Below are 15,459 nucleotides of genomic sequence, written 5' to 3'. Positions count from 1 at the left end.
AAGTGAGGAAGTGAAGCTAATTGGAAAGGCTGGCATGAACTCAGTGGACAAAGTATCTTCCTTGTGAGCTGTATAATTTCATAATTCCATAATATGATCAGAAGTTTTGTCACCAAGCGTACATCATTCAGAAACCAAATGATAAAAAGTCACTTTTTCCTATAGAAGCAAGATCATTTTAATTGATAAGTGAAAATAAATCCTTAACTATTAGTTTTTCAGAAGTGTGAAACTTGCAAGCTTTCCCAGTTTTTTCGAATTAGTCTCAGACCCTGAATATCTGTTAAACTTGCAACCCTAACCACCCCATCCCCGCCCTCTGTGCATGGAGGCAATGAACGCAACACTACTCAGCAGTGTGACACTCACAATCTCCAAACCACACTCCATTCATACAGCTCATTTAAGGACAACACTTAGCTTGACAAGTGATGGTTTCATTGGGATGCAATGGCCAAGGTTTGATCATTTAATTTTAACACTGTGATTCTTATTTGAGAATTGTGTTGGATCAGGAGTTCTCCTCCCAGGGCCACATTGATCCAAGGGCCCTTTGGACTTCACTTTCTTTACCTTTTCTTGTCTTTGATTCATGTACCTAAATAATTTTTTTGGTTTATTGATCATTACAGAATGTCTCTCTGGTGCTTCCCACTCCCTCCCCTCTCCTTTCCCCTTCTCCCAACCATGACTCCCCTCTCCATGACCCCTTCCCACTCTCAGTCCACAGCAGAGACCCTATCAGAGTTAAGTTTATCATCAACAGAAGTCTTGAAATTTTGTTTTATTCGGCAGTAGTACAGTCCAATGCATAAAATTACTTCAGTACTTGCTAACGTCTTCAGCACTCTAGCTATAGATAAGTACCTAGGACTTTTCTAGAGTACTATATTAGAGACAACCATATCTCTCCTACAGTAACCTTTCTTTGTACTGATTTTGATATCGCTTGAAAACTACTTTCCATAATTCCTTTCAAGAACTAGACTAATTAAGTAATAAGTATTCATCTATCTAACCCAGTTTTCCATCCCTCTTTCTGCTGTTTCTTGGTTACAGCTCATTTTTTGATACAATCATAACCTCAGTTATAATCAAAAACTCCAGAAGCTGAGCCTCTGTACCTCCCTCTGCCACAGTCTAGGTAGATTGGAAATACCATCACCTTCTCGTTGACAATCAACGTTGGTGCATCTGAAGGATGTGTACTTGGCCAACTGCTCTGTTCTGTACAACCGTGACTGTGTGGCTAGGCACAGCTCAAACACCATCTATAAATTTGCCAACAATAGTTGTCGGCATGCTTCAGATGCTGACAAGGAGGCACACAGGAGTGAGGTAGATCAGCTGATCCAGTGGTGTCACTGCAACATCCTTGCACTCAACGTCAGTAAGACCAAGGAATTGATTGTGGACTGCAAGAAGGGAAATCAAGGGAGCACACACCAGTCCTCGTAGAGGGATTAGTGGTGGAAAGGGTGAACAGTTTCAAGTTTCTGGGTGTCAACGTCTTTAAGGATCTATCCTAGGCTGAACAAATTAATACAATTCAAGAAGGTATGTCAGCACCTATATTTCATTAGGAATTTGAGGAGAATTGGTATGACACCAAAGACATTCGCAAATTTCTACCAATGTAGCATGGACACCATTCTAACTGGTTGCCTCACCATCTGGTGTGGGGGGAAGGGGGCCACTGCGTTGGATCGGGAAAAGCTGCAGAGAGTTGTAAACTCAGTCAGCTCCAACATGGGCACTAGCCCCCCCCCCCCCCAACATCCAGGACATCTTCAAGGAGCAAAGCCTCAAAAGGGCGGCCTCCATCAGGAAGGATGCCCATCACCCAGGATATGCACTGTTCTCATCGCTATCATCAGGGTGACACACACTCATCATTTCACGATCAGCTTCTTCCCACCTCCATCAGATTTCTGAATGGACAATAAATCCAACAACACTTTCTCAGTTATTTTCCTCTCTTTTTGCACTACCTACTTACTTTATTTTTAATATTTATTTCTTATTGTAATTAATAGTTGTTATTACTACTAATTGCAATGTACTGGTGCCTCAAAACAAATCTCACATCATACGTCATAATACTAAAACTGATTCTTTTTCCCTCTCTCTGTTGGTATGACCTGGTCCTAATTACCTTTGAGAGGAGTTATCTTCTTGAGGTCAGCTTCCTTCTTGCAAAGCAGTAGTCCTTCTGAAGAAGTGGCTCCAGCAACACCGTTCCAGGATTTAAACCCCACGATGGTGTCACAAACTCCCGCTTGGTCACAGCACTCGAAAAGCGACTAGGCCACAAGCGCACATTGTACTCTGTTTCCAAAGTTCAGTTCTGTTGCAATTGATGCATCTGAGATTCAGATGTGCCCTACAATAAGCACCTACTAATATACTACAACTAATGAACTTCTACTCCACCTTAGTATCCGATTGTGTAAAGATCTTTATCATCGGTAAAGCAGATACCTCGCATTAACTCAAGTAATGCTTGTACAAGTGAAATATATTCATTGATATGTGTTGAGCTGAATGATTTAATGCAAGTGCCAATTATACTACTTCTATTTACCTATAGTTACGTTGTTGTTTAGGGTCAGGTTGGGAGTAGTAAGAACTTCAATAAGATATTAAAAGAATATGGTAAAAGGGAACATCCAGTCTGCATTCCTAAATTAATAATTGCACAACTTTAATAACTAATCCATATTTTGATGATATTACAACAGATCTTACCTTATTGCCCATAATATTATCCTGCAATTCATGTTTTGAAATTAATCTATTAAATAATATGCTATCAGTCACATATGCAAAAAAGTACTTTGTTATTACGGAAAGAGTTGTTTGGGTCTTTAATGTTCAGAGGCTAACACATGCATTAAATGTATTTAATTCACAAACACAAAACCTTTCCAACTTCAATTAATTTGTTTTTTTTCCACCCAAATCCTGCTTAAACCAAACCAGTTAACCAAATATATTTAAAGAAATCCATTTGCAATGCTTTCATTGATTATTTAGTGTGAACCGTGGGAAGAAAAATGCCATGCAATGCATTTTTACTGTTCAGGTAAAATATCTCATTAAAGATCACACCTAGATATCACGCCTACATTGCAACCGTTGAGCCAGGCTAATAAAATCTTGGGTGCAGTATAACCAGTTCTGACATGGAGCTCTGACTGTTTTACTGAGGAATGGTCCAGATGTCTGTAGGTTAAAAAAAAATTCAAGGCAATGAAATGAGATGTGATACTCACACACAAGGATGCACACAGGTGGCATGGTTATCCCTGCAGTGTGGAAGTGAAGTTGTTTTGGTTCTGTTGTCACGAATATTGGGGCTGTCTTTTTGCAGAACTGAGGAGTAGTTGCTTGCTCAGGTGAAAGGAAAGTGTCCGAAGAGGGATGGAAGCTATGGCTGGAATGTGCCGCTGGGAGAGCAGCATGAGTTTTCCGTCCAGAGCGCATTTTAACTTTCTTAGCTGGAAGCTCAGTTGGTCTCCTGCACCTTAAAATCGTACATTGTTTGTACTTCATTTGGCATTCAGTGAAGGAAACTCCAGGCCAAAGTAATACACTATGCATCATACTTCAGCTCAGAGCATACCAATGCTGTAATTTGAAACAGGATTTGCTCAACTGGCTCTTACTTTTGTGATGCACAGCACCCTGGAAGTATCCTTCTCTCTATATCAGAGACCCTGCTAAGAACCACACTACCAGAATGAACATTAGGAGGCAAATACCTGATGGTTTACACCACACCATTGGGGCCTTGACTAAAGTCGGCAGGGGAAGCTGGTCTTCCACTAGTTCTGATTGAAGAAGAAGGGAAAAAAAAATGAGTACTTGGGTTATAAAAGGATTATTTCAGAAGATGGTATTGAGAATTAAAATCCAAATTAAAGGGAATTTGGCAATCTAAGATCTGTTAAGAAATATATATAAGCCAGCCCTACCATGGGCTGACATCAAGCTTACAATGACTAAATTGCTATTAAATAATTTGTATGACAGAGAAAAATTTCAAAATTTGCTACATTATCCTATGAGGTATGTGACAAAGAGAAGATATTTGGTGTGTTTTACCTAAGTAAGCTGAACGTTTACTTAATAAACCTTGATCTTAGTGGATCATATTAGAGAATATATTGAGGGAGTGAAGGACCCCTATTGTTCTACTGTGGAATCTGCACTGTTGAAAACTTTCCTTTAGACTATAGTGTAACTTGCGTTTGTAAAATTCAGGATATTTTCCTGCCCTGTGAGTCAGCTGTACGGTATGTTTTAATTTCAATTTTTGATTATATTGTGGACTATGATATTTGGGGAAATACTATGATCCCAGTGCTGAATGTCTAATACTTAACATAGGTAACACACACAAAATGCTGGAGGACTCCTGATCAAGGGTCTCAGCCTGAAACATCGACTGTTTACCCATTTCAATTGATGCTCCCTGACCTATTGAGTTCCTCCAGCATTTTGTGTGTGCTGTCCTGATTTCCAGCATCTGCAGATCTTCTCTTGCTTGAAATACTTAACATATTCCTTCACACTCTACCAACTGTGTACTAATTTGTACAACTATTCCTCTGCCACGCTTTGAGCCTAATGTTAATTTATTGCAGTTATGCTCCTTATGAATAATGATCAATATAAGAACAGGGATAATGATCAATAGAAGAACAGGCTACCCGGTCAGACTTGGCAGTCTTATCATCGCTCACAAGTTTTGCCCTGCCCTATTTCATTATATTTTTGTCTTTCCCCTTCCATCACTTATCAAGCAAGCCTTTAACTGCATCCATCCACATAAATTACTTCATGAGCTGGACAGTTCCACACATTATGAGTAAGGAATATTCAAATTAATATTTCATTAGACTTATAAATGACCAGCACAGATCTATGGCCCTACTTGTGAAAACATTTTCTCTCTTTGTAATTTCACAAACCTCAGTAAGACAATCCATTGGCTTCTTTTTGCCTGTGACCCTGCGGAATTCTTCTGACGCCTGCTCCCTTGCACAGCCCTGAATGTGGATCGGCCACTGCAAAAATGCCTCCAGAGTGTAGGTGGGTGGTAGAATCCGGGGGAATCGATGGAAATGTAATGAGAATAAAATGGGGTAGGTATAGGATGAGGACAAGGGTGGTTGATGGCCAGCACAGATCAGATGGGCTGAAAGGCCTGCTTTTGTGATGTATGACTCTGTGACCAGGACAGTCCCCACTTGGAGTACGGTGTTCATTTCTGGTCACCTCATTACAGGAAGGATGTGGATACCATAGAAAGAGTGCAGAGGAGACTTACAAGGATGTTGCCTGATTTGGAGTGCATACCTCATGAGAATAGGTTGAGTGAACCTGGCCTTTTCTCCTTGGAGTGACAGAGGTTGAGAGGTGACCCAATAGAGGTGTAAAAGCGGATGATAGCCAGAAGCTTTTTTCCCAGGGCTGAAATGGCTAACATGAGGGGGCATAGTTGTACGGTGCTTGGAAGTAGGCACAGAGGAGATGTCAGAGGTAAGTTTATCACACACAGTGTGCTGGGTGCGTGGAAAGCACTGCCAGTGACGGTGGTGGAGGTGGAAACAATAGGGCTTTTTAAGAGACTTTTAGATAGGTACATTGAGCTTAGAAAAATAGAGGGCTATGCGGTAGGGAAATTCTAGGCAGTTTTTGGAGTGGGTTACATGGTCGGCACAACATTGTGGGCCGAAGGGCCTGTAATGTGCTGTAGATCTCTATGTTCTATGTGACACTATTCCAACCTCTCAGTCCTGGTAGAGCATGTACCTTTCCCAATCTTCTAGAACTTTCTAGGAAGGCAAAACTGTACACAACATTCTGTGCCAACTAACCAAGATTTTATGAAAGCTTGCCCATAAACTTCATGCTTCTCAATTCCGCAAAGCTTTGTTTGTATTACTTGCGGCCCTGTTAACTTAATTTTTAACTTGTGATCAGTTGTGGATGTGAACTCCTCCTATTGCCCCTCTATTTCCTTTCGCTTCTTGTATTTCATATTACTATCCCCAAAACATACCACTGTGCACTTAACCTTAAAACATATCAATTCTACAAGAATATTTCTTTGTCTTCCTTGGCTTTGACACCAATTTGAAAAATTTTTAACAACCCAAGTTAAAATTACGTACAGAATTGCAGACGCAGTGAACCCATGGCAACATTTTTTTTCCAGCCCAAACTTGCTCTCTGTTTTACTACTTGGCCCAATCCATGTACCCTGACCTCAGCACAGCAGCATACCAAATGCATATTTCAGTTTCAACCACTTTCCTTTATTCTCTGTTATCTGCATGAGTACCTTGGTTGGCATTCATATGAAACTTCTTCAACTTAAGCAAGGCTGTCAGGAGTGCAATGATTTGAAGAATCTCAATTGCTACTCTTTGGAGACTGAGAGCTGCCTTTGGATGCCACATTACATCAAAATGGAAAGCATGGAACTGAAGTTCTACTCTGAAGTACAAATTTGTTGTTCAATACTGCTTCCCTGACATCCAGCATCAGATGAGCAGAAAGTTCATTCAATTAAATATTGGGAAGTCAGAAGCCATTATCTCTGGCCCATTACAGATTCAGTTCCCTAACCACCAACTGCATTATTTGCCGCAACTATTGTCTGCAGCTGGATCATATAGTTCACAATTTTGGTGTCCATTTGTTCAGAAGATAACCTTCTAACCTCACATCCTCTTCATTATCAAGACCATGTTCCTTTACATGTCCACATTTTTGCCTATTGCTGCCTCTGTGTCAGTACCTCCAATTGAACTCTGTCTTTTTGTGTGTTTCCCCTTCACTGTCAGTCTGTGGTTTTGTATTGCCATGTGCTCCTGTCCCCACTCCTGCTCGACTCTGGCCCCTGTATCACTGAGTATTCCGTCTCTCATCTGTTTCTCATTATTACCTGTATTGCTGCTGCTTGTGTCTCATTGTGCTGCACCTATCATCTGCCTAGCTGTATATTGCTCAGTGTATTTCAGTCCTGCGTTTTCACCTGTTTGTTGCCAGATTGTGCCAGTGAATTTTCCTGAGCCTTTCCAGCATTTGTATCTGTCTGTTTGTATACCAACTTTGCCTGTTTCCCTTGGATTTCTCTGGATGTTTTAATCTCTGCCTGAACTTTGACGCTGACTTGGTTTGCACTTTGGGATTTGTTACTCGATTAATATCACTGTGTGCACAGTACTGGGTCTGTGACTGGATCCCTGCTCCAGCTTCCTGACACTCTGCTATTGAAATACTTTCCTCTTTGCCTTTCGTAGTTCATTTATAACACTTCTGTGTGTGTGCTACAGCACTATGTCTTAATCACTCATCACCTTTACAATTACTGACCTACACTTGCTCCAGATTTAATAATACTCAAATTTGAAAAGCTTTATTTTGGCTTTCAAAGCTCTTGAAGCCAATCCCTCCATGTCACCCCCCCCCCCCACCACCCAGGACATTTCTTCTTCCCATTAAGACCGTCAAAGAGGATTCTGAAGGTGCACACTCAGCTTCTTCTCCTCCACCATCAGAATTCTGAGCGAACACTGCCTCACTATTTTTGCTTCCCTTTTGCACTGCTTTTTATATATTTAATATATATTTCTTCTTATAATTTATAGTATATTTTATGCATTGCTCTGTACTGCTGCAAAAAAAAATCATGCCATGTTACTGTTAACAAACCTGATTATAAATATGAATATTCTGATCTCTACAGTTACCCAATTACAAAATCATGTTTTATCAGTTTTCAACTGATTTGACATTTATGACATAGAAAGAGGCCACTCAGCCCATAAGTCTATGCCAATGACTTGGCTGCTTCGTTTGAACTGTTATTAGCAGCCTTATCTTCCTCTGTTGCAATTCTTTCTGACAGGTTCTCCCTAAATATCCCCACATTTCTGTCTTAGACTTTAGCTCTAATAAAGCTGGTAGTTACTTGCTCTAATATCTTTCATCTGTCCAGGCAAATATTTTATTGATAAATTCATGTAAGTCAATTTTTTATTGGGTAGTGCCTACTTATTCGTTGGAATGAAAGTGGGCAACACCACAGGAATGTAAAGATTTGGATCAGTTAAGCAACTCAATGCTCATAAAGCTTATCTTTTATACAAATTTAACTGGTACTCTTTCCACTTTTCGCAAACATGTTTACACTCTGTGGCCACTTTATTAAGTACACCTGTATACCTATCCATCAATGCAAGTATCCAATCAGCCAATTATGTGACAGCAACTCGATGCATAAAAGCATGCGTGGTCAAGAGGTTCAGCGGTTGTTCAGGTCAAACATCAGAATGGGGAAGAAATGTGATTTAAGTTATTTTGATCGTTCAATTATTGTTGGCGTCAGACAGGGTGGTTGGAGATTCTCAAGAACTGTCGATCTCCTGGGATTTTCATGCACAAAAATCTCTAGAGTTTACAGCGAGTAGTGCAAAAAACACACATCCAATAAGAGCAAACACGAGGAAATCTGCAGGTGCTGGAAATTCAAACAACAACATCCAATAAGAGGCAGTTCTGTGTGCGAACGCACCTTGTTAATGAGAGAGATCGGAGAAAGGCCAGACTGATTCAAGGTGAGAGGATTATACCTGATAATAGTGGGGTGCAGAACAGCATCCCGAAACGCACAACACATGGAACCTTGAAGTGGATGGGCTACAGCAGCGGAAAGCCACGAGCATACACTCAGTGGCCACTTTATTAGGTATAGGAGGTTTCTAATAAAGTGGCCAATGAGTATATCTTCCAGTGTGGCAGCTCTTCTTGAACGGGCACTTGGAAGAGATATATAATCGGAAAAATGATAAGCCTAGAGATCTTGTTGAGCGTTTCAATACACTCCATCACTCATTTTGTTTTCATCTACTAAACGGACTGGTCTAGAGTTTCGATGAGCATACTTTATTTAAGGTACTAAACACGGAACGCGTTCCTTAAGCACTATCACTGGTCCTGTATCGGTTTAATTTCTCTGGGGAGAATTGATGGATTCCGTTTGCAAGCTTTGCAGTTTTCCTATCTATGCCCAGGCCAATTAATCTAATTCGCGTGCTGCCCTGATGATGTCCGACGACAGTCAGTACAAGGAGAATGAGTCTACGCTAAGACCGCTTTCTAATGCTCCCAAACTCCCACCAAGGTGCGGCGAGGAATAGAGAGTTTAAGTGGGAAAACAATCCCATATCCCACTATCCGTTTGACGTGGGATTGGATGGTGGATTACGGGATTTGCCGCCCGGGTGCGGAGTTTGCTTGGGCGGTTTTGCTAAATCTCTGCTGTCGGCTGGAGAGCCACGCCGCACGGCAGCAAGGTACTCGTCCTGCTGTGTCTATGCAGATCATCAACGAACCCTGTGCACTAACCCTTTGGAACTGTGGTGGGTTCCAGGGTGCATGACAACCCTTTCATCTAAACGAATACATTCAGGAAGAAGGAACGGGAGCCTCAGGACTCACGCAACCAGGTTCGGGAACATTAATTACCTCACGACCATCAGGCTCTTGAAACAAAGGGAGATAACTTCACTCAACTTCACTTGCCCCATCATTGAAATTTTTCCACAACCAATGGACTCACTTCTGCGCTCTTCATCACATACCTTCGAATGTTATTGTTAATTTATTTGTTATTAGTATTTCTCCTTCTTGTATTTGCAATTTGTTGTCCTCTCCTCCCTAGCTGAACGCCCTAGTTAGCCTGCCTTTCATCGATTCTGTAATGGTTATTAATCTATAGATTTATTGAGTATGCCCACAAGAAAATTAATCTCAGGGTTGTATATGGTGACATGTATGTACTTTGATAAATTTTAGTTTGGCCTTGGCTACATTTAATGTGCTGCATTTAAGACAAGAAACCATCAATTGGGTGATGACGAAACACACATAACTGCACTATTCTGTACAGTTAACAGCATTTCCTTATCACTCACGCGAAGAAATTTAACCACCAATCAATTTCCACGAAATGAAGTTCAGAAATGAATAGCGTAGGTAAGTGCGTGATTTGTGTTCATTGGCCCAGCAAGGACAGAGATTCACAAACACGAGAAAATCTGCAGATGCTGGAAATCCAAAGCAACACACACACACAAAATGCTGGAGAAACTCAGCAGGCCCGGCAGCATCTATGGAAAAGAGTAGACAGTCGTCCTTTCGGGCCGAGACCCTTCATAGATATTTTTTCGATGTTTTCGCACTGCTAGTGAAATCTGCATATGTCACTTACATAGCATATGAGATTTATAGTGTCGATGTGTATTTCACGCACAGCAGGTTAAAAAAAACTGAAATTCAAGTACGTGTGTGAATCTCACCTACAGGTATATTTTTCGACTACATTAACTCCAAACAGTAGGTGCTAAAACGGCCGTTTAAAACTGTTTTACACTGAATATCGACAAAGGCACTAATTTCACTCTCTGAGTGGTGGCAGAAGCGTCTACTTTCAGCCTCAAGTCCTCAATCCTCCGCAGGTCAACTGGGTATCAATCTATACAACGAAGGCGCCAACTAGCGCCCGCACTGTGCCATTGGACGCGAACGATTGAACACCAAAGGACCTTGTCTCATTTAGGAAATGCGCTCTTGCACACGGCCGCGTCGTTCTCATGCCGGCTGTCATTCTGTCGAAAGCAACTTCTCATAGAATTACTTCAAGTGTAAATCTGCTTAAAATATAATTACCGACTGCACAGAGATCTCCTTTTCGGACTAACACTTTTTTTTTGGTAAATTTGCAACATTTCCAAGGAGGTGTTATCTAATTAAAACGGTAAAATATGTTGAAATCTAATCTCTAAATTAAAAAGCTTAAAATCCAAAGGGGTTTGTTGCTGTTATTGCTGGTGCGAACTGTTTTGGATCGGCACCGGCTCCGGTAAAATGAGCTGATGCTGGAAGGGATTGTGATATAAATTGCAGATCCGTCCCAAGCACTGGGGAACGTCGGAAAGATTTCAGATGCCGATCTTGACGGCGGCGAACTAATTCTAAGCTTCTAGTAATTGTCCAGTCTAAATCACATATACGTTATACAGTAAAAGGGAATATTTTTTTTCCACAAAGTGTGATATGTGTGAATTGTTTAGAAAAGGGAGAGGGAGAGAGAGCTGGGGATTTGGAAATCGAAAGGGTTGAACGGCGCGGAATTACTCGATCAATCCAGTGAAGCGATTTCATTGTTCTTAATTTGAAATCCAAACACTTCTTAGATCAATTTTAAGTAAGTTGGAAATCCTGATCGCATTCCGAGACAGGAAGATATTTGTAAGCAAGCTACATTATCTGATACGTTGCGGGATGGTCATAAATCCACATCTAATCCGACCACTTCAGAATCAAAAACAAAAATGGGCGGGAAATCGGATTTTCAGGGATCTTTAGAGGAAGTTGCAGGAGGCTGCTTTGAGGTGTTAGTTTCACAACACTGAAATAATGACATCTATCGGTGTGTGTGATTTCTAGCAGGGAAACTTGCTTTCGTTAAATACACTTATACAGTACTGAAAAACACGAGGCGTGTTGTGGCTATGTAGTGGTCCCACGAAAACCCAACATGGTATACCATGCATTGAAGCTCTAAATCATGAAGGAACTCCTGTCCCACCGCCTCAACCTAGTTTATATTATCAATAAAACGTCCCCTGAGACATTTCGTTGGCGGTCTTGCACTAGAATTCTCCAAAAAGAAACAGAGGTATTGCTTTTAGGTGAAATATGGACTCTTCTGCTTCTCTTAGAAAACCGGTGTAGAGCGCCCTGGCTGAGCGAGGAAAGAGAGGGGGGGGGGGGGGATTCGCCTTGTGACTGGGGAATAAAAGCCAGGAGCGGATTTGTTAGAGTGTAGAATATCACTGGAGGAAACGGGGCACACGAGAGGTCTGTTATTTCATATATTGTCATCTATGGAGATGCGCCATTAAAACAAAAGTCGCCGTGAAGTTTAACGCAGTGCAGTAATTTTCAGGTGAAAACATGATCAAAACCGGTCAGTGTATGAAAGTGACCAGTAGCTTCTGAATTCAGCGCCTCTCTGCAGGTATCGCAGCAGTGCCCTATACAGCTGAGAACAAACACCGTCAACACGCGGCTTATGGCAAATTCTTGTGGGTATTTTATGGTGGAGGTTATTGACAGGTCTTACACCGCACTTAACAAACAATCTGTCACCATTTTCTATCCCTACCTGTCATTTGAAACAAGGAGCTATATATTTTGTAAACCCTGTATCGGTTAAAAGGGTCAGGGCGGACTGAGCGGAATTTACAGAAAGAAATCACAGTGGATATTCACCGCAAAACAAAACATTAGTTTTAGTTGAGCATAATAAAACGTGTTGCATTTAAGGGCTGATTTTGATTTGATGAACTATCACCCCCTTTATGAAACTCACCTTCCCCGTTCAGTGAAAATAGGGAGACGGCAATTTGTTTTTTTATTAAGATTAGCTCCAACGTTTATATAACTACTATTTGTTTAGAGTTTCTATATGAAGATTTCTGCAATTTTGATGGAATATTTCAATACCCGGACTTTCATAATATTGTGTAACTGGGGCGTGGAAGAGTTGTGTAAAAGCAAGCCGGTTGTTTTTTTTTGGTCGAATTTATGATGACAGTTTTATTATTTTGAGCATCTATCTTGAGTATAGCAATGATATTTATTCTTTATGGAAGTTGATCAGGCGATTTGGAACAAGCAATGCGTTGTGATTTTTGTAAGGAGAATCGCCATGCCGACCAACTGATAACCAAATAAAAGCAATCCTTTTGTTTGAAGGGGAGGAATATCTGATTCCAGCCTTTCTAATAAAGCAAGATACGAAATTCTATTTTACGTGGTTTCAAACTATGTTGAGATGAATGAATCATATTTAATTAGTAATCACGCGCCCGGTGAGTCTGTATAAAACTGAAGAAATCACAAAAGAGTCGAATGTGGTGTGCCTGTCAGTTCAAGGCGCCATGGACTGTGGTGAATGCTTGCTTTCTGAACGAACAATAAATAACTCCTCTTGCCCCATTCCTGAGAGGATGCTAATAATTATCTAACTTCTATACTCGTCCCAACTACCCCCTCTCCATCACGTATAAAATCCATTAGTTTTTTTTTTAATTTGTAGTCTCCTGGTTGCAATGACGACACTTTAATGATCCCCCTTCTGATGGAGAAGGGCGGCCAGTCAATTATTAAAGGTACGCCCACAATCATTTCATTGTACTAAAAAATACAATACCCTGTATTAAAATGCACTGACTTTCATATACATGTTTATAATATTTATACTTAGTTTATTTACAGCTGAGTGGCACTTCGAACCATTGCCGTAACATTTATGTAAAGGAGGTATGATCATATTCAAACGTGATCTGCTACTTATAAGAATATACAAAACTATATGCAAGCTTTCAATGTATTCAGGTCACTGAAATGCACACATAGATAATTCTACCCATATATCCCATAGCATTACCGACCACCACCCCCCCCCCCCATCCGCCTGACCAATTCCTCTATTTATTGTTTCCCCAAAGTTGTAGTGGTCTTATTGATATTAGTAAAAATATAAAATATCCCAAAGTAAACAGCTTTTCGATATATACCCCAGGAAAGTACTCTTTGTATTTTTATTAAGCTTTGTCAGCTATGTAAACATATTAATAAAATGCAAAAATGCATTAAGGTTCTGAATAGGGCGGGGCTTAAAGGCCGAACAACCTTCTGCAGGGCGAGACCCGCTCTCATTGGCAGCCAGAATTTCGAGCACAAGGCTGCGGGACGCGAGTGGCTGAAAGCGTTGTCAATCAGTGGCAGCGCCTCTCAGGTTAGGTGACGGAGACCGTATATTGGCAGTTCAGCGCACTTCCTTGCTTTAATCAGCAAGCGAGCAAACTTTCTGAAAGAGACCCAAGGATTTGAGCAATTAACGCGGATGTTCCTCTAGCAGACTGCAGCCCTTGAGAGAAATAGAGAGAGAGAAAAAACTTTCGTTTCGGTATTTTACTTTGAAACGCGGCACCGCCAGCTTTTTTTTAGCGCGCGTTTGGAGGTGCCCATATCTGTCCAACGATAGACTTTGACGGAGCCTGCAGTGATACTGAAAGTGATCGTCGCCTCTTGGGGTTGGCTCAGCGCGTGGACTTAGATGTGAAGACTTCACGATATGATCACCACGAGCTACATGAAGAGAGATTGTGTTGAGCTGCTTTGAAGTTGAAGAACTCCTGGCTTGAAAAGCCCACAAACTGAGATCGTCTGCAGAAAGTCTTGGCACCAAGTGCGGATATCCATATACTTCCGAGTGATCTATGAGCTGGAGAAATGGACTATTCAGTGTATCAATAAAAAGGAAGGAGGCAAATTCTGGGTATTCGGACTGAAGGGACATTTCGATAGGCGATCTGATTACTTCTGTGTTTGACCGGCTCAGATACAAGGTTGTTCGTAGGAGTTGAATTTTTTTTTAAGTTTGAGAGAAAAGACTTCCTCCAAATTAAGACAGATCTTCAGGGTTACTTAGCCGCAGCACCGTTTGAAGCGGTTGACCGCCGTTGTCTGAAACCTCCTTGTTGCTATCCTCTAACCCGAGTGTTGTGATGCGTATTCCCGTAGATCCCAGCACTAGCAGGCGCTTCACTCCTCCCTCCACAACGCTGACGTCCAGCTCGGGGAAGATGAGCGAACCAGTGTCACTGACTCAGCCCAACCCGACAGGGTTGTCCCGAATCCGGCCTGAGAACCGCACGGTGGTAGATGTCCTGCAGGATCACGCTGGCGAATTAGTCCGGACTGACAGCCCCAACTTCCTCTGCTCGGTGCTGCCTTCCCACTGGAGGTGTAACAAGACACTGCCTGTGGCATTTAAGGTCAGTATCTTTGAAACTTTTTTTTTGTGTGTGTTGTCAAATTGGGAAAGTTCCTGCCGCACAACCACAACCGCCGCAGGTCGGTGTAACTGTGTGTAGGATACAATATTGAAAAGAGTATTATCATCCACAGAGGTCACTTAAAACTTCGCAATGGCGCTATAAACATCAAAATAAGGATTTTGCTTATGTTCCACAGCCCGTGCTAATTAAGCTTCAACTAATCTGAGCTTCTGAGGCGAAAATGTGTTTTGTAAACATTACACAACTTTCGTCTCTAATACATTAATAATTTGGCAATGCAACAAAATATAATTTGTCTACACCGCATATGCATAACACTGGAATATAACGTGCCCATTGTCTGTCTGGGGTGATGTTAATTTATACACCGGCATTAGAACGCCGCCAGTCCTCGTATTGCTCCTTAACATAAAAATAATGTCCCTAAGGGTCTTAGAAAAGGGTTTTCAAACAAAATTTGACCCTCTTACATAACAGGGAATAACGTGGGGTTCATATTCACTCTTGT

At 41.3% G+C, this 15,459-nt stretch overlaps 1 protein-coding gene across 1 annotated transcript in view; it reads left to right on the top strand.

Annotated features, from left to right (window-relative positions):
- Positions 1-15,459, top strand: part of LOC132383503 (runt-related transcription factor 3-like) — a 203,313-nt gene that overhangs the window by 102,477 nt on the left and 85,377 nt on the right. The window contains exon 3 of the mRNA XM_059954537.1: positions 14,674-14,927. Coding sequence (XP_059810520.1) covers positions 14,674-14,927 — 254 coding nt within the window. The remainder of the gene's footprint in view (positions 1-14,673; positions 14,928-15,459) is intronic.

The sequence above is a fragment of the Hypanus sabinus genome, chromosome 30, assembly GCF_030144855.1.
Source record: "Hypanus sabinus isolate sHypSab1 chromosome 30, sHypSab1.hap1, whole genome shotgun sequence".
Classification (NCBI taxonomy): Eukaryota; Metazoa; Chordata; class Chondrichthyes; order Myliobatiformes; family Dasyatidae; genus Hypanus; species Hypanus sabinus.
This window is presented reverse-complemented; position numbering and strand designations above follow the sequence as displayed.